The sequence below is a fragment of the Dipodomys merriami genome, unplaced genomic scaffold (assembly GCF_024711535.1).
Source record: "Dipodomys merriami isolate MVZ:Mamm:240054 unplaced genomic scaffold, mDipMer1.0.p SCAF_3, whole genome shotgun sequence".
In the NCBI taxonomy this organism is placed as follows: domain Eukaryota; kingdom Metazoa; phylum Chordata; class Mammalia; order Rodentia; family Heteromyidae; genus Dipodomys; species Dipodomys merriami.
In genome coordinates this window covers 109297413-109321008 of record NW_027204492.1, presented here as the reverse complement: position 1 = coordinate 109321008, position 23596 = coordinate 109297413, and the positions used below count along the sequence as shown (strand labels likewise).

General features: G+C 43.5%; 1 protein-coding gene across 22 annotated transcripts in view; it reads right to left on the bottom strand.

The window, feature by feature from the left end:
- Positions 1-3371: 3371 nt before the first annotated feature.
- Positions 3372-23596, bottom strand: part of Map7d2 (MAP7 domain containing 2) — a 94563-nt gene continuing 74338 nt past the window's right edge. For 12 of the 22 annotated variants that reach the window (XM_070040738.1, XM_070040739.1, XM_070040744.1 and 9 more), the window contains 7 exons: positions 16563-16773; positions 15421-15555; positions 14351-14407; positions 13440-13521; positions 12758-12944; positions 8530-8804; positions 3372-4619 (listed from right to left, as the gene is read on the bottom strand). In XM_070040738.1, the coding sequence (XP_069896839.1) occupies positions 8555-8804; positions 12758-12944; positions 13440-13521; positions 14351-14407; positions 15421-15555; positions 16563-16773 (922 nt within the window). In that variant the 3' untranslated portion in view covers positions 3372-4619; positions 8530-8554. The remainder of the gene's footprint in view (positions 4620-8529; positions 8805-12757; positions 12945-13439; positions 13522-14350; positions 14408-15420; positions 15556-16562; positions 16774-23596) is intronic. The other 10 variants (XM_070040740.1, XM_070040754.1, XM_070040753.1 and 7 more) reach the window with 2 other exon arrangements.

Below are 23596 nucleotides of genomic sequence, written 5' to 3'. Positions count from 1 at the left end.
GGGGAGTGGTTGTAAACCAAGGCACTGGTCTGGGGTCTCAAGATAAGGACATCTGGTTATTCTGACCTAATATAGAGTGTCCCTTATCTGAAATTCTTGGACCAGAAGTCCAAGAATTTTTTTTTAATTTGGAGATATTTGCATTTAGCTGAGCTGTCTTGGGAATGAGACCAAAGCCTAAACATAAAACTCATTTGTTACATTTACACCTTATATACCTTATACCCAAAGGTAGTTTTATACAATATTTTAGTAACTTTTTGTATACCAAATCATCAGAAAACAAAGGTGCCGCTATCTTAGCCACAAATGGTATGTGGATAATCTGGTTATTTGACATCATTCCTGATTCTGAATCTATATGCAATTGACAAGCAACCACTTTTTATACTTATTTTCACAAAAGTACTTCACAGTAAAAAATTTCCCATACTTCTGGTTGCAGATGGTTCACACCTATAATTCTTGCTAGTCAGGAGGTTGAGATTTGGAGGATCACAGCTTGAGACCAACCCAGTCAGATGTTTTGTTGGTCTCCATTTTCAAAACTAACCAGCAAAAAAGGTGGCCTAGAAGCATGGCTCAAATGGTAGAGCACCAGTCTAACAAGTATGAGGCCTTGAGTTCAAACTCCAATATAACCATATATATCTATATCTATCTATCTATCTATATATATATATATATATATATGTTTGATGCACTGAAAAAGTAATGTGTTGAATATTTGTTCAAAAATGTGTTGAACAAAGCAGCACAATAGCATCACTGGAATACCTGTTATCAGCTATTTACCGACAATAACAATAAACACTATAATTTGTCTCATGAGGTTATAGATAGAAATCTTCTTGTGGTGTCATGTTAATGTTCAAAGAGTTTCAAATCTTGGAGCATTTTGGATTTTCAGATTAGGGATGTTCAACATATATTACAAAAGCAAGCTGAAAACACAAAAAAGAGCTGCTGGTTCTAATTTTTTTTAAAGAAGTTACTTTTATAAAGTTTTAATTGCTTAGGACTCTATTCTTTGCACTCCGTACTTCCTGAGGGATGGTGAGCTGAGGAAAGATTGCCTTAATTTTTGAAAGTCCAGAGAGGAGCTTTAGACATTTTCCCTAACATCAACAATTCCTCATTATCGGTTAGAAGGACTGAACTTTGGCATTGTCTTTCTTTTTACTTTTCCTTTTGGTGGTACAGCATATAGGGAAGGGAAGAACAAGTTCTCTATGTGTGATACCTGAAGCTTTTCAGCTCCCTTGGCCCTTTGCAAGTAGTGTTCAGTTTGTTGGCAGTAGAATGTCATTTTTTTTCTTTTTTTGCCAGTTGTGAGTCTTGAACACTGGGCCTGAGCACTCATTGTCTCTGAGCCCTTCAGCTCATGGCAAGTGCTCTACCACTTGAGCCACAGCACCACTTCCAGTTTTCTGGTGGTTAATTGGAGAGAAGAGTCTCATGGACTTTCCTGCCCAGGCTTTGAACTGTGATCCTCAGATCTCAGCCTCCTGAGTAGCTAGAATTACAGGTGTGAGCCACTGGTGCCTGGCTAGAATGTGATTTCTGTACATAGTTCTTGAGAATCCATGCCTTAGATCCTGATCTGAGTGATGGAAGAAAGCACTGAAACTCTCTCCTGTCCAAAGAACACAAGAGCAAGTAGATTTGCCTTGTAAGTCACCCCACAGCCAATTCCATGGTCCCTGTTAAAAGCATCTCCCCAAAAGGTCAGGATTTTCAATGTATTTTAAATCAGTTTCACCTAATCTGTCTCTTATCAGTGTAGGAGGCCTATGCTGGGCACCTGGTTAGTGAGCTTACTCAGCATCTGATCTCATTTATGTAGCAAGTGTAAACACAAACGAGCCCAAATGAAGTTATATACCAACCACCCTAATTTGAAGCATTGGAAAAAAACTGGAGGCAACTGCTTCAGTATTTCCAACTTCCATGTTCTTGTTTCTGGGTTCAATGAGACTGTGAAGTCATGGTTGATAAAGCCAAGCTCTGCTGCCTGACTGACAAACCCTTGAGAGAAAGAAAACCATCCAAATGAAAATGTTCTAGAATGAGTGGCAATGGTGGCACAGCCTTGTGAATATTTTTAAAAACCATTGAATTGCATACTTTGAAGAGGGAGAATTTCATGGTATATAAATTATACCTCAAGGGCTGGGAAGGTGGCTCAGTGGTAGAGTGCTTGCCTTGCATGCCTGAGGCCCTGGGTTCGATTCCTCAGCACCACATAAACAAAAAGAAAAAAGCCAGATGTGGCGCTGTGGCTCAAGTGGTAGAGCACTAGCCTTGAGCTGAAGAGCTGAGGGACAGCGCCCAGGCCCAGAGTTCAGGCACCACAACTGGACCCAAAAATAAATAAATAAATAAATAAATTATACCTCAAGTATTTTTGAAAGTATCACTGAGGGGAGCAGACTTTTTTTTTTTCATTTTATTAAGCATGCTAAAGACTAGGATTCCCTGTTGGCAGGTCCTCGCGTTGTCCCTATAAACAATGATGCCGTTCCTGGTGGTAGAACAACCTGTCCACCACCATTGGAGGCACCAAGGCTGAGGCCCTGCAGTCAGAGCCAGCTAGGCCAACTTCTAACTCAGTGTCCTCGAGGGCATTAACCTTCTTCTATCTACCTCACGGCATACAGAAGCCTTGGAAATATCTTACACAACTTCATGTCATGTCTGGCTTCCCTGAAAATAAGGGCCAACATTCTTATTTTAATCTTGTTGAAATTCCAAAATGTTATGTGAAATGGGTGACACCAAGATTATCTGGTTAACTGTCTTGGCTTATCTACAAATCTTTTGCCTCAATGTGTGTACAGAAGCAAAGAAAAAGAAAGGCACAACAACTTAGCTGTTACTCAAAGCTTCAAAGTGCGTCATATTCAAGGGACAGGCCATCACTTAAGCTTAGCTCCAAAGCTGGCTCCATTTTACAAAAGCAGAGGGATTTTGAATTCATTTGACAGGGAAAGGGACACCCATGCAGGAATTGGGGGAGTGTTCCCACAATTCCACAAGCTTTGGAAAACCTGGTTTTGTTTCAGCACAGTTCTTCACCGAGCTAGCTACAGGAAACAAACAGAGACAAAACACTAGCAGGCCACCAGACTCTTCAATGAAAATGTATTTCACACTGAACAGAATGTACACATCATGCATTTGAAATGAGGCATCACCACAGTCACAATGACACTATGAGGTGTAACAGATCACAACAAAACAGACATCTAGCCAAAGAAAGCCGCAACAAAGATGGCCAGGCATTTTCACAAATCAGACCATGCTATCATTTTCGGTGTGCTTGTCAGAAAAGGGATTCCCCAGTATTCATCAAGATCAATTACACTGCATTATTAGAGGCATGTATTTTATTTAGTATATACACATACACAAACATACAGTTTCCATAGCTAATAAAGTCTTAAACTGTAGCTGGCTTTAAAAGCGAGTGGACAAGATTACTACTGAAACTTCTTTATATTTCCTGGTGGTCAACCTTTCTTTCCAAATCCTTTATGGTATAAGTCAAAACAAATGTCTCAAACAAGAAAAGGTCATTTTGATTTGAAAGCCACATTTAACACAAGAAATTAATTTAAGGAAACAGCAATATATGGAATAAAATGCATGGAATTTTCATTCTAGTGGCATTCTTCCCAGATTTTTTTTAATGTAAAAGTCGGTTAAAAAGATGTGCGAGAACCAATTTGAGGCCTCCTTGTTTCAGAGCACTGTGACTTTTATGACAGTTGAGAAAGCACAGGAATAATCAAAGAAAGAAAACCCCCAAGATCTAATAGCAAAAAACAGCAAAACCATGAAAATCAACCACCTGCATGTGAGAGACATAACTCCTTCAGTTGGAAGGCCACTTGTGGAGATTGTTAAGGTATGACAAGAAAATGTCCTGGCTAGATTGAGTTGCTCAGGGACATAAAAATATGAGTAAGAGAAAAGAAATCATTACTCATTGTTTAGTTCTTCCTTGTCCAACCAAACTTACAACTTTAACCCCCAAAACAGTAATGTGGTTAATGCATTTGCAGGTGGCAAAGCTTAATAATAATAATAATAATAATAATAATAACAATAAAAGGATTTCCTGACATTACTTTCCAACAGAGAAACCCTAGAGGGAGAGAAACTGCTGAATTTCTTCTCCATCTAAACCAAGACAGGGAGATACACAGCTCAAGTCAAGTACATGTTTAACCAGAGTTCTGGTCATGTAGAGAGTATTTAATAGGAAGAGATATCTAAATGTTTTTGTGCTCCAACTCTGAGAATGAGAGCAGTCATGGGTGAAGTTCTGAGCCAGCATCACTCAGGTTGACAGGCTCACCATGAAACTAGAGAAAGAAAGGAAATGCTCTAGCAGCAGCAGAAGCTCAGAACTAGAACTGTAGAATGTAACTTCACTAAAGCCCAGTAAGGCCAAAGTCTGGAGGTTTCTACCAAGAGGCCAGTGTTTGACATACTACCTAGGAATATAGTTACATTCCAATCTAATATTTTGGAATGTGGCTACAGAAGCTCCATCAGGTGGCCAGCAGCTCAGATTGGACTCCCAGCAGCGTCCCGGGTGCTCCAAACTCCACCTGTGGCAAAAACAAAATCACATGAGACCAATACAGAAACCAGTATCTTGTACTTGGTAATTGCATTTTCCTTGGCTCATAGATTAGTCCTCATCAGCAGAAGTGCTGCAGTATTTTGTACATGATCTTATATGAGGTGGGTCCAATTTTCCTGGTGTGAGAATTTTCTAACACCTGCAGATATCCCCATTCCTGTGCTTGTTTTTTTTTTTTTAACCTTTGAGCAAAGGAGAGCCCTACTTAATCTGGAAAGGTTGAACATACTGCTTCAGGAGGGATGTACATGGAATAGGAGAAGATAGCAACATCTTACTGGCCAGTCAGAGTCTCCTTTACTCAAACCTATAGATAATTTCATGTCACAGATCCGACTGAATGCCTTCAGGCATTGTGATACTTAAAAAAAAATGCTGGGCTAAGAATGTGGCTCAGTGGTAGAGTACTTGCCTCGCATGTATGAGGCCCTGAGTTCGATTCCTTAGCACCACATAAACAGAAAAAGCTGGAGGTGGCACTGTGGATCAAGTGGTAGGACGCTCACCTTGAGCTGGAGAGCTGAGGGACAGCGCCCAGGCCCAGAGTTCAAGCCCCACAACTGACAAAAACAAACAAACAAAAAACACCAAATGCTCCCTAGTGAGGGTTGCACCACCTCTTGTTCAGAAGGATTTGAGAACTAGTCTTTTTATTTTTGCCAGTCCTGGGGCTTGAACTCAGGTCCTGGGCACTGTCCCTGAGCTTCTTTTACTCAAGGTTAGCACTCTACCATTTGAGCCACAGCACCACTTCTGGCTTTTTCTGTTTATGTAGTACTGAGGAATCCAACACAGGGCTTCATGCATGCTAGGCAAGCACTCTACCACTAGGACACATTCCCAGCCCTGAGAACTAGTCTTTATCATACATGAAAATATATAAACAAAGTTGGGCACGGTTGACTCATTCCTGTAATCCTAGCTACTCTGGAGGCTGAGATCTGAGAACCATGGTTCAAAGGCTGCTTGGGCAGAAAAGCCCCTGAGCCTCTATCATCAATTATCCAGAAAAAAAGCTGGACTGGAGGCATGATCAAGTGGTAGAATGCCAGCCATGAGAGGAAAAAGCCAAGCAAGAGTGATAGTCTCATAGGCTGGGAATGTGGCTTAGTAGCAGAGTGCTTGCCTAGCATGCATGAAGCCCTAAGTTCGATTTCTCAGTACCACATAAAGAGAAAGAGCCAGAAGTGGCGCTGTGCCTCAAGTGGTGGAGTGCTAGCCTTGAGCAAAAGCAGATCAGGGACAGTGCCCAGGCCCTGAGTTCAAGCCCCAGCACTGGCAAAAAGGAAAAAAAAGAGTTCTAGGCCCTGAGTACTGACATCAATATATGTATACACGTAGTGTGTGTGCACGCGTATGCACATATATGCACACTTGTGTGCTCGTTCTAGGACTTGAACGCAAGGCCTGGGCACCATTCTTGAGTTTTGTGCTCAAGGTCAGTGCTCTACTACTTTGAGCCACAGCATAATTTCTGGCTTTTCGGTAATTAATTGCAGATAAGAGTCACACGGACTTCCCTGACCAGGCTAGCTTCAAATGGCAATCCTCAGATCTAAGCCTCCTGAGTAGCTAGGATTACAAGCGTGAGCCACCGGCGCCCAGCAGGTTAGTGTTTGTAAATGTCCAAGAAAGCAGCTGCTTTATCAAACCAGGTATCCAGTTTACTGTACAAGTGACCTGTTAGACCTTTCCACTCACATGTTAATGCACTACAGGTGCTTTCTTGAAATCTGAGAGAAAGAAACCCTAAAACTCACCTATGGACAAAAGCTGAGGCCTAGTGGAAATACATATACAAACCACAGAAAGCTTAGCTATGCAGCATTTCCACCCTGTTACCTCACTTGAGAAATAAAGAGGTTGGACTAAATCATTTTAGGCATCAAATTTCTATAAGAGGAATGCAGCATCATAAAAACTAAAGTGTCAGAGAATGCCAAGAATATAAAAAAGGTTTTCCTAAGAGTCTAAAATGGCAGGAGTAATTGGATGTATTCATTTCTTGAAGGATTTGGTGAAAGATTATAATTATGTTTTCATTATTCAAAAATCAAGTGCCAAACTGAAGTAGATCAAATGTGAATTGCTAAGCACACGTAACTACAGACTCCCCATGGACTTCCCCTAGTTATAACACATAGATATTCTCACTCATATAACAGGGCTGGGGTGTAGTTAAGGGTCTATAGAGTGTAAGTTTTACATGTGCAAGCCCAGTGTGTGTGTGTGTGTGTGTGTGTGTGTGTGTGTGTGTGTGTGTGTGTGTGTGTGTGTGTGTGTGTGTGTGTGTGTGTGTGTGTGTGTGTGTGTGTGTGTGTGTGTGTGTGTGTGTGTGTGTGTGTGTGTGTGTGTGTATGGCGGGAGGGGAGGCAGGGGGGAGGTAGAACATATAACAGGTGAGGGAAAAAGGAAGCAGAGAAAACAGAAATGCTTTGGCAAGAAAAACATTAGGTCAGCTGGGCACGTGGCTTATGTCTATAATCTTAGCTACTCAGGAGGCTGAAATCCGAAGGTCATGCTTTGAAGCTAGCCTAGGCAGAGATGTCTATGAGACTCTTATCTCCAATTAGCCACCAAAAGCAGCCTGGAGTGGAGGTGTGGTTCTAGCTTTTGGGCCTGAGTTTAAGCCCCAGTACCACAAACCAAAATAAAATAACACCACAACTAGCAAAAATCCAAGCTGGAAGAATGGTTGAAATAGTAGAACACCACCCAAGCAAGCTAGCCAAGCAACTGTTTGTTTTTAAGTGGTCATGGGGCTTGAACTCTGGGCCTGGGCACTGTCCCTCAGCTCTTCAGCTCAAGGCAAGTGCTCTCCACTTGAGCCACGGCACCACTTCTGGTTTTCTGGTGGTTTACTGAAGATAAGAGTCTCACACAGAGATGCTGGGAAGGTGGCTCAGTGGTAGAGTGCTTGCCTTGCATGCATGAGGCCCTCGGTTCAATTCCTCAGCACCACATAAGCAGAAAAAGCAGGAAGTGGGGCTGAGGCTCAAGTGGTAGAGTGCTAGTCTACCGCTGAAGAGCTTGGAAATAGCACCCAGGCCCAGAGTTCAGGCCCGACCACTGACAAAAAAAAAAAAAGAGCCAGGCACAGGTAGCTTACGCCTGTAATCCTAGCTACTCAGGAGGCTGAGATTTAAGGATCTCGGTTCAAAGCCAGCCCTGGCAGGAAAGTCCATGAAACTCTTATCTCCAATAAACACTCAGAAAAGTGGCCCGTAGCTCAAGTGGTAGAGTGCTAGCCTTGAGCTGAAGAGCTGAGGGACAGCACCCAGGCCCAGAGTTCAAGCCCCACGACCTCAGATCTCAGCCTTCTGAGTAACTAGGATTACAGGCATGAGCTACCAGTGCCCAGAAAGGTGCTACAATTTTATAGACAAGGGTTAGGAGGTGCTGAGTCCATTTCTTTTTGTTGTTTTTGCCATTCCTGGGGCTTGAACTCAGAGCCTGGGCACTGTCCCTGAAGCTCTCTGTGCTCAAGGCTAGCACTCTATCACTTGAGCCACAGCACCACTTCCAAGGACTTTTATGTGTATGTGGTACTGAGGAATCAAACCCAGGGCTTTATGCATGCTAGGCAAGCACTCTACTAGTAAGCCACATTCCCAGTCCGAGTCCATTTCTTTAGCCTATGCTTCTCAAACTTCCATCTTAATCCTCAAACTGCAGGAGCAACATAGCAGGGTACTGGAGGCTTGTATATAGAGGAATGAATTAATATCCATCTCAAGTATTGTGTTGCTGCAGTATATACCACAATATATTCATGTCCACATTTTTCAAATAAAATTGGCCATTCAAGAAGCTGAATAATAATTATGTTAAACCCTAGGGGAGTTATGGATTAGAGCATCATCAAAAGACTTTACCTTTCATTAAAAGGTCGTTGTTTTGTCAACAGAAGGTATTCAGAGTAGTTTCTTGGCCAGGGCTGTTAAATCCTTCAATAAGGTTTTTGTTACAGTCATCCAGGCTGAGGTTTTCACTGGATTTCTTGGTGAATGCTGGAGGGCCAGTAAAATCTAAGATATCTTGAAGTGCGCGGGCATTGCCAGTTCCATTTTGGTCCAGAGACATACCAGGAATCATTTCACTCACTGGTGAAAATTCTGGGATGGAGATAAGTTCTTCTTTGGAAACAGGGCTAGAAAAGATGAGAGAGAGACAGAAGTGGGGACAGAACCTAAGGAGTAAGCTCGATTAGCTGGGTGCTAGTGGATCTCAACTGTAAGGTTACTCAAAAGGCTGAGATCTGAAGATCTTGGTTTGAAGGCAAAAGAAATCTATGGGGCTGGGAAGGTGGCTCCGTGGTAGAGCGCTTGCCTTGCATGCCTGAGGCCCTGGGTTCGATTCCTCAGCATCACATAAGCAAAAAGAAAAAAGCCGGAAGTGGCGCTGTGGCTCAAGTGGTACAGTGCTAGTCTTGAGCTGAAGAGCTGAGGGACAGCGCCCAGGCCCAGAGTTCAGGCCCCATGACCGGACCCAAAAAGAAAAAAGAAAAAAAAGAAATCTGTGACACTCATCTCCAAATCAACCAGCAAAAAGCTGGAGCTGGAGATAGAGCTGTAACTCAAGTGGTAGAGCACTAGTCTTGAGCAAAAAAGTCAAGTGAGAACCAGGCACTGGTGACACCTAGGCTAGCTACTCAGGAGGCTGAGATCTGAGGATCATGGTTTGAAACGAGCCCTGGGCAGGAAAGTCTGTGAGACTCCGATCTCCAATAAACTACTCAGAAAAAAGCCAGAAGTGGTGCTATGGTTCAAGTGGTAGAGTGCTAGCCTTGAGCACAAAAAGACTCAGGGACAGCATCCAGGCCCTGAGTTCAAGCTCCAGGACTGATACAAAAGATAAAACAAAATAAGAACTAAGCATAATGTGTTTATATACTTCATTCTGTTTGTAGTATTTTGTTTTATTCTTCTTCTATAAAAAGTTGTGTGTATAGCCGGCGCTGGTGGCTCACACCTGTAATCCTAGCTACTCAGGAGGCTGAGATCTGAGGATTGCGGTTCAAAGCCAGCCGAGGCAGAAAAAGTCCGTGAAACTCTTATCTCCAATAAACCACCAGAAAACTGGAAGTGGCGCTGTAGCTCAAGTGGCAGAGTGCTCGCCTTGAGCTGAAGAGCTGAGGGACAGCGCCCAGGCCCAGAGTTCAGGCCCCATGACAGACCAAAAATAAATAAATAAATAAGATAAAATTTGTGTGTAACACATTATCAAAAATATGCATGAGTTTAAGTCTAGGAAGCTATTGGACACTCTACTAGTGGACACAGTGGTTGAGAACAAGGGACTGGGTTAGGAGACTGGATGAGGGATGTTAGGCTGAGCTCATATAGGCGCCTGCAGGTACCAGCACTTCACTACACAGAAGCATGGCCGTCTCAGAGCCTTTCTAGCAGTACCGCCCCCTCAGCCTCCTGGCCTCAGACTCCTCCCTTATAAAATGGGAAGAACAGTCATTTCTCCTTCCCTGGGCTGCTATAAGTATGGATGTGACAGAGCTGAGAAAAGTTCATTTTGGAGCCACTCTGAGTGCATGCTCAGTTAAGGCTACGGGATGAGGGAATCATTAACTTGGACCCTACTGTCAATCTGAGGTCCTTTAAAAAACCTTATCTGGCTGGATGCTGGTGGCTCATGCCTATAAGCTTAACTACGCAAGAGGCTGAGATCTGAGGATCGATCACAGTTCAAAGGCAGCCTAGGCAGAAAAGTCCTTGAGACCCTTATCTCCAATAAACCACTAGGAAACTGGAAGTGGCACTGTGGCTCAAGTGGTAGAGTGTTAGCCTTGAGCTGAAGAGCTCAGGGACAGCACCCAGGCCCAGAGTTCAAGCCCCCAACAGACAAAAAAAAAGGCCTATTTCACCCACTGTCTCCTATCTAAAACCATTTCCAATTCACCATGACTTATCCAGGAATAAGCCTTATGTTTCTCTCTCTCTCTTTCTCTGTCTCTCTTCTCCCTAGAAGTGAAAGGCATTTCACTGTTGTCTGCTGTAGGCCTAGTAAGCAGCAAATCCGAGCCCAGAAGAGTGGAAGGCTAGGAATTCAGGGACCATCCCCAGGAGTCTCAATAACTAGAGTAAGGCTGCTACCAGGTTCTTCTCTTCTTTGATGAAATCTGAGAGAAGAATCTAGAAAAACCAGTTGAACTGCAGAAGCACCCACAGAAACTCCACCTTCTTCACATGTGTGCCCAGTGTAGGGGCAGCCACTGACCTGGTATCTCCTCTGGTGTATGAAGCAAGCATAGGCAAACTGCCTCATTCAGCAGAAACAGTCTGCCCCAGGTTCTGTCACAGGCTTTGGTGCAGCATCAGGACTCACATATCTTTAAGCATACAAAACCCCTTCACTTTCTCAACTGTGCCAATAGTGCCACGTGTTGTCCCCTTCCTGCCCCCACCCGGAGACATAAAAGAATAATTACTGGGCTGGGAATGTGGCTTAGTGGTAGAGTGCTTGCCTACCATGCATGAAGCCTTGGGTTCAATTCCTCAGTATCTCATAAACAGAAAAACCAGAAGTGGTGCTTTGACAAGAGTGCTAGCCTTATGTAAAAGAAGCTCAGGGACAGTGCCCTGGTCCTGAGTTCAAGCCCTAGGACTGGCTCCCCGACCCCCCCCATAAAAGAATGAAAGACTAAGTACAGCTGGCTCTATGTGGGGGTGGGGTTATGTTGTATTAACCCTTAAAACTGCCTCAGCGTTTTCTGCTGTGGGCAGAGTGGCACCCATCAGGGGATGGTGGCCATCCTAGTGGTGCTAGGGCCAGGAGAGCTCCAGGCAAGGGCTGGAGGGCCCTGCTCTCAGTCTACAAAGGATCTCTCCTGTAGATGGGACTGTCGGGTGCTGGCTTTTCATATATCTGGTTCAAGCTCAGTGCGGATGTGTGGGCTATTTACAACCAGTGTGTCATAGGAACCCATGCTTCCACCCCCATCCTCTCTCTGGTAGAGCTTTTATACAATACTGTCATACTGTCCTGACTAACAGAGCCACCCCCTACTCCAACTGCCCTGCCCAAGGTGACGTGTGTGCTTTATAATGCCTCTGCTTCAATCCCACACTAATTGGCTCTTCATTTCCCAGGCATACCAGCTTAAGAATGCTTTAGGCTTTTAGTATCTGAAAGTATATTAGTTCTTTTCTCAACTCTCTACTGACAAGCTTTCTGAAATATGAGACTCTGGACACAGGAGACCCTGTTGATGCCCAGCCAGAACCCCTATACCTGCAGGTAAAGAGTCACAGTTGCCACCATTTCTCTAGACAACAACTTCCTTTCATTGACACAGTCCTTTAGTGTCCACTTAGTCCTATATCACTTACCCAGGCAGGGGTCCCATAGAGAAAACTGATGAACATAGTGGTACAAAAGCTATCTGCCAGCTATGCACTGGTAGCTCACATCTGTAATCCTAGCTGCTCAGGAGGCTGAGATCTGAGGATCACTGCTCAAAGCCAGCCCAGGTAGGAACATCCGTGAGACTCTTATCTCCAATTAACCACCAGGAAACTGGAATGGCACTGTGGCTCAAGTGGTTGAGTGCTCACCTTAAACTGTAGAGCTACCTGTCATTAACTCAATAAGGCAACTTTGGTGGAAATTCATCCTCTAGGGGTCCTGGGGGATTATCTGAGAATATATCCTTATTCAGTGTTTCCCTCTTTTCCCTTCTTCCTGAGAAATACTGAACATCCTCCCCCAATAAATCCTATGATAAGAAACTTGGGCCCTGGCCCTATTTCCAGGGCACCCAACCCAAGACTCTAGTATTACATCACTGTCAGCTTCTCATATCAACCAAACCTGCTTTGTAGATGACTGATTAAGAAACCATATTTAGGGGTTGGGAAGGTGGCTCAGTGGTAGAGTGCTTGCCTTGCATGAATGAGGCCCTGGGTTCAATTCCTCAGCACCACATAAGCAGAAAAAGCCAGAAGTGGTATTGTGGTTCAAGTGGTAGAGTGCTAGCCTTGAGCTGAAGAGCTGAGGGACAGTGCCCAGGCCCAGAGTTCAGGCCCATGACCAACAAAACAATAAAAGACAATATTTAGAGAAGAGATGAAATGTAAAATATTAACATACCTTACATCCATAGACTGAACTTCTTCAGTGGAGTCATCCAAACTGTTTGATTTCCCATCAAGGGCATCCAAATGAACAAGCCCCCTGACTGGTTTAAACCCATTAGAGAAAATGTCTCGAGGAAAAGCTTCTGGGCCAGTGGGTCCCACACCATTAACTTCCTGGCAGGTGTTTAACCCATTGATTTCTGATAAAAACACACACACACACAAAAACAAAACAAAACAAAACAAAACAAAAAAGCAAAGTCCCTATGTAAATAATCAAATATCCCCAACCGAAACAATGGCAAATATATAACAAGGTCATTAACTTAATTCTCTTTTTTCACCAATATGTTTTATGGAAATAACCAATATTAACCCATGTCATTAACTTCCCACAGGGGAAGCAGAGAAAGATCACATTATCAGTTTGTAGGGCCTCTGGAGGACAGAATCAGATCTGAACAGCATCTGATCTAAAGCATCCTGGGCGGGCTGATGGATGGCATGGATTATTAGAGTAAGGAAGGAAGCCAGCAGTGTTCCAAACGGAGCCATAGCCCCAGCACTGGAAGGATGCCCAGGAAGCAAATCTGCTGGCAACCACTCTCTGGGGACCTAGAGATACTTTTGCCCTGCAGCAGCTTTTACTAGTCCTCGTTGTTGAAAGGAAGAACCAAACCAGACCTCATACTTACCTATTTTATTGGGCACAACTGATTTTGTCTTATTTTCCACACACGTACCAGGCTGAATCTCTACTTTGGGAGATTCCTCTTTCTGAAATCAAACAGAAGCTGAGTGAAAATAGGGAAGGTTGTCATGACAAATGCTTTTGAAAAGCACCAGCCACCAGGCACCAATGACTCATGCCTAGCTTACATAATCCTAGCTGCTCCAGGAGGCTGAGATCTGAGGATCACAGTTCAAAGCCATCCTGGGCAGAACAGTCCATGCAACTCTTATCTCTAACCACCAAAAAGCTTGAAGTGGAGCTCTGGCTCAAGTGGTAGAGTGCTAATCTTGTAGCATAAAAGCTCAGGGACAACATCCAGTGCCTGAATCCAAGCCCCAGGACAAGCACACACACACACACACACACACACAACACACACACACACACACACACAACAACACACACACACAACGCACACACACACACACACAACACACACACAACAACAACAACAACACACACACACACACACACACACACACACACACACACAGAGCTCAGGGACAGTGACCAGACCCTGAGTTCAAGCCCCAGAACTGGCACGCACAAACAGACAAAGAAAAAAGCACCAGGGAATGTTCATAATCCTGAGTGGTGATCTGCATGTTACAGATAATTCTTAAGACTCTTTAGCTGTGTTTCCCTTATTCTCTTGCATTCGTGGACTCATCATCACTTCCTCTGCATACCCACTCCAGTTCTCTGAGGAAATCTTTCATTTGTTCAATCTCTTACACTTCTCTTTTCTTTATGAGCTGGTCAGAAACAGGCCAGAAAGAGTCCATTTTTTTTCTGGCTAGTTCTCCTCCAACTTCACTGAATGCATTCTTTTGTTCTTTCCCACTCAGCATGGTATTTCATAAAAATCCCCACCTTTACTTCTGGAGGCACATCACTCTTCCTTGTTCTCTTCATGATTTCATCTATTCTCTGGAAGCCGTGAAGAAAAAGAAGACCAAAAACATAAAGCAATTGAGTCTCTATGTAATTTCATACTTGTAAGAAAACTTCTAAATGATCAATGTTAGCAAAGGATAACAACTATAGGAAAGTTTTCCATTGGTTTTAAAGTTGGACACCTCTGAACCTATGAACACAGTCAAGTGAAGTATACTAGTCCATACCTACAATTTATATTCAATTTAAAGCTCATCTTTCTCCATAAGTTCTCTATAAATCAACAACTCACCAGCTGCCATTGAAAGAACTACTCTACAAAACATGAAATTGATCCAGGAACAGTGGCTCATGCCTGTAATCTTAGCTACACAGAAGGTGGAATTGGAGGGGGGGAGGAAGAAGAGCACTCTCAGTCAGCAATTGATGAGTCAAGATGACCAAAAAAAACCCAACTTGCTGAGTGTTAGTGGCTCATGCCTGTAACCCTACTACTCAGGAGGCCGAGATCTGAGGATTGTGGTTCAAAGCCAGCCCAAGCAGTAAAGTCTGTGAGATTTGATCTCCAATTAACTACCAGAAAACCAAAAGTGGCACTATGCCTCCAAGTGGTAGAGTGCTAGCCTTGAGCAAAAACAACCAACCAAACAAACAAGCTGGGGGCTGGGAAGGTGGCTCAGTGGTAGAGTGCTTGCCTCACATGCATGAGGCCCTGGGTTCAATTACTCAGCACCACATAAGCAGAAAAAAGCCAGAAGTGGCACTGTGGCTCAAGTGGTAGAACACTAGCCTTGAGCTGAAGAGCTGAGGGACAGCGCCCAGGCCCAGAGTTCAGGCCGCATGACCAACAACAACAACAAAAAAAACAAGCTGAGGGAGAGCGCCCAAGCCCTGAGTTCAAGCCCCAGGGTACACACAGACACAGACACAGACACAGACACAGACACAGACACAGACACAGACACAGACACACACGCCTGCACTTGACTTAATTGACATATTTAAGAATATTCTACCCAAGTACTGCAAAACAAAACTGGACTCACTTCTGTTCCTGCCTCACCCTCGGCCTTTACCTTCTTCCTTTCTAGCCGTTCCTGCTCGATCTGCAGCATGATCTGTTCTCTTTCTAGACGCATCTGTTTAACTGCCTCCTGGGCCTTTGCTTCTGCTGCTTCTTTCTGAAAGTGAGAGAGAAACCAAGGCACCAGATTTATTAAGCTAAGAAAACATGGTAGTAATTCCCTAGGGTTTGCACAAGTTTCTTTCCCCTCATCGTGTGCCCCAAAGTGGCTAGTTAATGTTCCATCTTCAATGTGGATTTACACAAGCTGCTTTATGACCTAAAGACAGGGTCAGGCTTCATTCACATACACTCACACTCAGTCTACTATGTAAATCACCTGCAGACAGTTCTACATGGCCACGGTTTCTCTGTAGAGAGACAAAGGTCTCCCTGTGTTAGTAGCAGAGTTTGGCCAGAAAGTCCACATATACTTCTCCAAGGAGCAATCTTCCACAATAAGGGGCAGTGCTGGTAGGTAAACTTTCCATTTTTCCGCATCCCTCGAAGGACAATTCTAAGCATGAACCTCACTCTCTCAAGTCCCAATGGCAATGAGTTCCAGTTGCTCATAGTAACCCATTCATCAGTATACTTACTATTCTCTCAAACTCTTTCTAGTTTCATGAGCTTTACTCTTTTTTGGGGGCGGGGGTCATGGGGCTTGAACTCTGAGCCTGGATGCTGTCCCTCAGCACTTCAGCTCAAGGCAAGCCCTCTACCACTTGAGCCACAGCGCCACTTCCAGTTTTTTGGTGGTTTATTGGAGAAAAGAGTCTCACAGACTTTCCTGATTGGGCTGGCTTTGAATCTTGATCCTCAGATCTCAGCCTCCTAAGTAGTTTTAAGATTACAGGCATGAGCCACTGGCACCTAGCGAGCTCTACTCTTAAATAAACTACTGGCACACAAATTCTTACTCCAGGGTCTGTCTTTGGGAAGAACTCAAACTCAAAGACAGTAAACATTACTAATTTTGATTGTTCCAAGAAATTTATATTTAATAACTAGCATAGTCAGCTTAAGAAAAAAAAAGGAAGTAACTATTATGTCATTCAAACTTAATGTTTACTTGTTAACAAAAGCCCTTGCAAAACACAGGAAACCTGAGAACCTGGACTTTACCTGCTTTACAATCAAGGCTTTCTCCTGCTCTTCTTTTTCTTGCTTCTCTTTCAACAACAGCTCCTCCTTAGCCTTCTGTTTGGCCTCTATCTCTGCCTTTCTTTTCTCTTCCTCTTCCTGCTGCTTCTTTGCCTCTTCTTGCTTACGAGCTGCTGCTTCTTGGCGCAGTCTCTCCTCCTCTGCCTTTCTTTTCAACTCCTCTCTCTCCAGCCTTTTGAGAACATAAGCGTTGTTAGAAGACAAAGGCAAATCACCTAAGAATCTTGTGCAGATAGTGGTGGATAATGCTAACAAATAACGTGAATCAGACTTCGTCCATATGCCTACAAAGATATTAACCAGGCTTGACTTTAAACTCTGTACTAGACAAGAACAATTCATTGATTTGTAAGCCTACTACTGGGAAGACACAGATACTCCCTTGTCACTCTGTAAATCACCATGATGACACAGGAGGCCAAACCCTAGCATTTGTATTTTATGGCAATTCCTAAGAAATATTCAAAACCAACTAAAGCTAAAAAAAAAAAATAGTGAGGTGGGGATTGTTGTAATGGTCACAAATGTGTCAGTCAGCAACTGAAGAGCAATGACCACAAGCTCAAACAGTTTACTTTGGCTTCTAATTGAGGTATGTATGACTTTGGAAGCAGCTGACTGAAGAAAACATTCAACCAAAATTCAGTATCTGATACAGAAGTTAAAGCATCTTTTTTCCACTGATTTTGGCATTCTTTAAAAAAATCTATTTTTGTATTTAGCCTTTATTATATGAAAATGAAGTAGTATTTGGGTAATTTTCATCCACAGATGACTGGTTCCTGACATAATGCTAAAGAGCTCTAAGTAGCAAGGGAAAACTGCTAACGGTAAAGTCTAAAGCTTGTTTTTGCATTTTTTTGTGCTGGTATTGGAGCTCAGACTTAGGGTCAGGATATCACTCAGCTTTCTTCCTAACAACTGTCACTCTACCACCTGAATCATACCTCCAGCTCAGATTTTTGCTGGTTAATTGGAGATGAAGTCTCAGACTTTTCTGCCCAGGTTGGCTCAAATCTCAGCCTCCTCAGTAGATTCCTATTACATTTCTAATATTCTTGCTTCTGACAAGTCATCCCTTTCTTCAGCTAGTCATTGGCAACATAAGACCCAAATCACATTTTAACTGTGCTACTCACTGTGTGCACCTGGAAATTCGTTTAACATTTATTATGCTCATAGGAATGGCCCTACTATGGGAATGGCTCTACTATGCCTCATGGCATTCTTCTGAGACATAAATGAAATACTGAATGGCAATGTTTGGCCCTGGAACACTCAACTATCAGTTTTACAATTTAAAATGAATCCTCCCTCCAAGCCCAATGACCTTTGGAGTGCATCTATAAATCAGTATTTTTAAAAAAAGTAATTACCTTCATTTAAAAGATAAGACTTAGTCCGCCGGTGGTTTACGCCTGTAATCCCTAGCTACTCAGGAAGCTGAGATCTGAGGATTGCAGTTCAAAACCAGTCTGGGCAGGAAAGTCCCTGAGACTCTGATCTCCAATTAACCATCAAAAAGCCAGACGGGGTAAGGAGGGACATTGTCCAAGAAAAAAAGAAATGTGCTCATTATCTGACTTATGAAATGGTAATCCCTTTGTATAACATGTAAAAATAAAAGTAACATTTTTTTTTAAGCCAGAAGCGGATCTGTGGCTCAAGTGGTAAAGCACTAGCCTTAAGTACGAAAGCTCAGGGACAGTTCGCAGGCCCTGTGCTCAAGCTCAAGCACTGGCATTTAAAAAAAAGAGCGGGAGCTGGGAAGGTGGCTCAGTGGTAGAGCGCTAGCTTTGAGCTGAAGATCTGAGGGACAGCGCCCAGGCCCAGAGTTCAGGCCCCATGACTGAACCCCCCCCCCCCAAAAAAAAGAGGGCTGGGAATGTGGCTTAGTGGTAGCGTGCTTGCCTAGCATGTATGAAGCCCTAGGTTCTATTCCTCAGTACCACATAAACATAAAAAGCCAGAAGTGGTGCTCTGGCTCAAAGGGTAGAGTGCTAGCCTTGAGCAAAACAAGTTTAGGGACAGTGCCCAGACTGAGTTCAAGCCCCAGTACTGGCAAAAAATAAAAAATAAAATAAAATAAAGCCAGGCATAGGTGGCTCATGGCTGTAATCCCAGCTACTCAGGAGGAAGAGATTTGAGGATCATGGTTCAAAGTTAGCCCAGGCAGAAAATTCCATGAGACTCTTATCTCCCATTAACTACCCCAAGAAGCCAGAAATGACACTATGGCTCAAAGTGGTAGAGAAATGTCTTTGAGCAAAGCAAGCACAGGGACGTGAGCACCCAGACCCTGAGTTCAAGCCCCAGGACTGGCATGAACAAAAAAAAAAGACTTAAAAAGAACATCTTTCTATTCTAATACTTACCTTCCCAGATCAGACAGGCTAGGTCTCACCAAAGAAATATTTTAAAAGGTGAAAAAAAAAATGCTTAAAGGGGTTAGCCCAAGAGTATACCAGTAAATACCGTACTCTACCAGCAGAGGCTGCACTTCCTAAAAGCATGCTAGAGCAACTGCAATAAACAACTGAAATAAAGAGAAGAGCATTATGGGGTTTAGTCAGAAAGACACTTCTGTTCTAAGTATGTTCAGCACAAATTTTCAAAACTGGATTGCTAAGATTTATCCAATGGTTTGGTTAATCAGAATGCTGCTTCTTTTCTTAATCCCTTTTTAAAGAATCAATGTGATCATCCTAGAAAAGTTAAAACAAAGGAAAAGGCATATGAGTTAATCATGTACAAGGTACTTTCACAAAACACCCGCTATCTTCATCTATATTCCTCTTCAGGATCTGAGAATCTACTATTCTCCTTTTACCATTGGGATTACAAGGTGTTCAGGTACACACACACACAACACACACACACACACACACACACACAACACACACACACACACTTTATACATATAGCCATCTAACATCACCGTGGTTCTCATCTTTAATCCCTTTGTCATCTAAAACATAAATGCTCCCTTATAGGTCCATCCACCCATTTGTCCTTTCCAGATGCCTCCACGGAAATCTTATCTTCTTATGAACAAAATTCCCTCCTCATAACCTTACTTTGTTTTTCCCCCAAATAGGTAGAGTGGCACTGAAAGGAAAATGGCTTCCTTTCCAAGTATGAACATTCTTTCTTTCCCTGCTTAAGTAACCAGACACAGCATTTTTACAGGTTGCCCCCAGACGATCACCTCTGACATTGTGAACTCCCTCCAGAGCTCACCAAACCACTGGGAGGTTCTGTCTCCCTCACATCCTTGTTGCCATTTCCTCCAAACCCACCTCTCCTTCCCTAATCAAATTGAAAGAACCAGAAAACCAGGTGTCATTGTCATCATTCAGCATTTAACAGATGAATCATTTGTCCCTGCCATTGGTGAGAATCTTAAATATAATGGCCCCATCTCTCAATCACTTAAGTATGCCCCAACCCCATTTGTTGTACCCAGTCATACCTTGCTCATACCACTGACACGTGCTCAGCCTTGAATTGTTTGATCTTGTAGATGAGGAGGTCGGCTTCTCTGTTTTCTATTCCTATGCACTTAAATTATCCATTACAGAGAAGACTGGGTCTAAGATCTGAGAGATTTTGCTTCTTGTTTTTTGTTTTGCTGGTCCTAGGGCTTGAACTTAGGGCCTAGGCTCTGTCCCTGAGCCTCTTTGTGCCAAGGCTATTGCTCTACCACTTGAGCCACAGCACCACTCCCGGCTTTTTCTGAGTAATTTACTGGAGATGAGTCTTTTGGGCTTTCCTGCCAGGGCTGGCTTTGAACATTGATTCCCTAAACAGCTAGGATTACAGGCATGTGCCATCAGCACCTGGCTTAAGATTTTGCTTCTTTATATAAGGCACTACTGCTGAAAATTTGTCCTGCTTCTTCCTTTGTCTAAGAGGAAAAGAACTATAAATAGCATGATTTGTGCTATGGATTCTACAACTTTATGTTCTTGATAGTCCCTTTTCCTTCCAGTGCCAGTTTGACCGTTCTGTATGCAACTTTCCAAGGACTGCAAAAATCATCCAAGGTCTTGGTCATCCTAAACCATTCTTCCTAGTCCTCTCCTATTTGCCTTCCACTGTGACCACAGAATGCTCCCTTATATTCAGGGCCTCCAACCTCTCAAACTTTTTTTCAGGTTACTTCAGACCTCTATTCCTCTTCTCAGTCACTTCCCTCCAAAACATTTCTGTCTCTGAAACTCCAAGACTGGTAGTCTCTTCTCACCCTCAATATGTCTCACAGGTACCAACTACATTGAACCTCCCTCCTTCTCTACAATGTGGACCATGTGAGACTATGCCAGACTATGCGGTTTCAATTCTTTGCCGCCTCCACTGCCATCCCTGCTCTGCTGTTTGTTCCACATAGGAGAGTCCCTGCCTGCCCCCTAGAGGCTGAGCCAGTGAGAGCTCAGGTCTGAGCAGCCCTGGGGACCTGTCTGCAGTTCCAGGCCTGGGATCCTCATTTGAACACTTGAGTTTCAGCCTGGCTATGGGCCTTGCTTACAGGAGCTGCCTTACTTGATTATTCTTGGACATGGGCCACTAGCAGCGATTTCGGCTTCTTAATGGGACTTTATGTGATACATTTTGGAACCCCAGCAAGATCGCTTAAGAGTGGAGCTAGTGTCTAAGGTTACTTGCACCAATCCCACTGTACATCTTGGGCCTTCCCCAAGCCTAGGGGCTGGGCCTGTTCCTTGTGTCTCTGAGAGAACTCTGGTATTACTGCTAGTTGAGACTAAAGCAGCTTTTGTTCTTCTTCATGGGGTGCAGGTATCTGGACTCCTAGTTAACTGTTCTATGGAGGAAGTCTTCCCACCTCTTATTTGGACAGTGTTTCCTTCACTGGTTGGTGACAATAATTGGGCTCTCCACAGTTCAACTCAAGTATCTTTATTGTTCTCTATATTCTCTCAACTGGCAATGACATTCTGTGGTTTTAACTCATAGCTCTAAGCCAAACAACAACAACAACAAACAAGGAAAAGGATGTGAGGATGATCTTATTCCAAGAGGTGTCCAGCTGTTTCCAGCCCCAGGCTGTCTGGTACTTTCCTTTCTCAAAGCGTCACATTCTGGCAAAAGAGAGGAAAACTGATTTTGGGTTAAGTGTGTTACTGGTCTTAATAGTTACCCAGGTCTCAGGCTTCAATTCCATTTCCAGTCACCTATGTATTCTGTAGGCACCTTTGTTTATCTCAGGTCAAATGTCTAATTTTTATCCTTTAAAACAAATTCCTGATTCCTGTCTTTCCATTATCTGTTAACGCCATTCTGTTATGCCATTCTCTTTCAAACCTCACCATTCACTTTTTTTTTTTTTTAGTTACTTTAGTCTGCATACTCTCTTTGCCTTGTTTGCCTTCATCACACAATTTTTGCCCTGGTGTCAACTTAACCTATTACTGTGACCGTTGCTTAGGTGAGCCTCCTCCTCTTTTTCTTCCTTTCTTGTACATTCACTGAGTACGAGGCACCCGCCATCCAAGGGTGCACCCCAGGATTTTAAGGTGTTAACTAGGGGAGAGCTTCCTGTAGACAAATGAGTCTGTGTTAGTCAGCTGAAAGCAGCACTGGTCCAGAGTATTCTCTGCAGTTCAGAGCTTGACAAAGGATAACATGTCTGGAAAGAAGGAGTATGGGATGAGTCCACGTAGGGGCATAGAAAAAGCAAAGCTTTACCAGTATGACATGATATTGGAAATATCAGGCTGACTGGAGCCTAGCGGGAGAGAAGGTAGAGAAGCAGGGAGAGGCCAGTTCTTGGCAGGCCTTCAAGGCCCAATATGTCTGAGTGGATTCTGTGGGCCAGGGAGCCATTAACTTGTTAAAAAAAAATAGGAGCAGCATCCAGGCACTGGTAGTTCATGCCTGCAAACCTAGTTACTCAGAATGCTGAGATCTGAGGATCACAGTTTGAAGGCAGTCCAGGAGGACACATCTGAGAGACAATTATCTCCAATTAACCAGCAAAAGGCCAGAAGTAGAGGTATGGCTCGAGTGGTAGAGCACCAGCTTTGAGCAAAAAAGCTAAGGGACAGCACCAAGGCCCTGAGTTGAAGCCCCAACTAGCATCAAAGGGGAAATAAGAATAAGAGCAGAACAATCATACTATTTTAAGAAAATTCACAGCTAGGTTGCTGTGAACTTGTGAGAAGGGAGATGATAGCACAGTTTGGTTTAACACACTTAAAGTTTAAAATGAAAATGTTGTATAAAGCCAGCTTAGGCTGACAAATTCGTGACTCTTGGGAAGACAAATTCATGTCCAATTAACCAGCAAAAAGTTGTAAGTGGAGGTGTAGCTCAAGTGGTAGACTGCCAGCCTTGAGAAAAAAAAAAGCCTCAGAAAGAATATAATAAGGCCCTGAGTTAGTCTCAGTACACACACACACACACACACACACACACACACACACACACACACACACACACACACACACACACACACACACACACACACACAGAAATGTAGTTGTTCAAGTGGTACAGAGCCAACCTAGCAAGTAGAAGGCCTTGATTTTAAACCCTCAGTCTACCAAAATAGAGAGAAAGAGAGACAGAGATAGACAGAGAGATATGTTAGCCCTAAATCTTTAGGGGGCAGAGAAATGTGGAAGTGTGGTTAAGACGATGGCAATGACCAGTGAGCAGCACTGTTCAGGAACAGCTTGCCAGGTGAGAAGCTGGTCAAAGCTAGGAGTCCAGGCAATATTTAAAGGTTTTGACAAATATGATTTAGAAAAAGAAACCAGAGGGTTGGGAGGTTGGCTCAGGGGTAGAGTGCTTGCCTTGCATGCATGACGCTCTGAGTTCGATTCCTCAGCACCACATAAGCAAAAAAAAAAAAAAAAGCTGGAAGTGGCGCTGTGGCTCAAGTGGTAGGGCACTAGCCTTGAGCTGAAGAGCTGAAGGACAGCGCCCAGGCCCAGAGTTCAGGCCCCACAACTAACAAAGAAAAACAAAAAAAC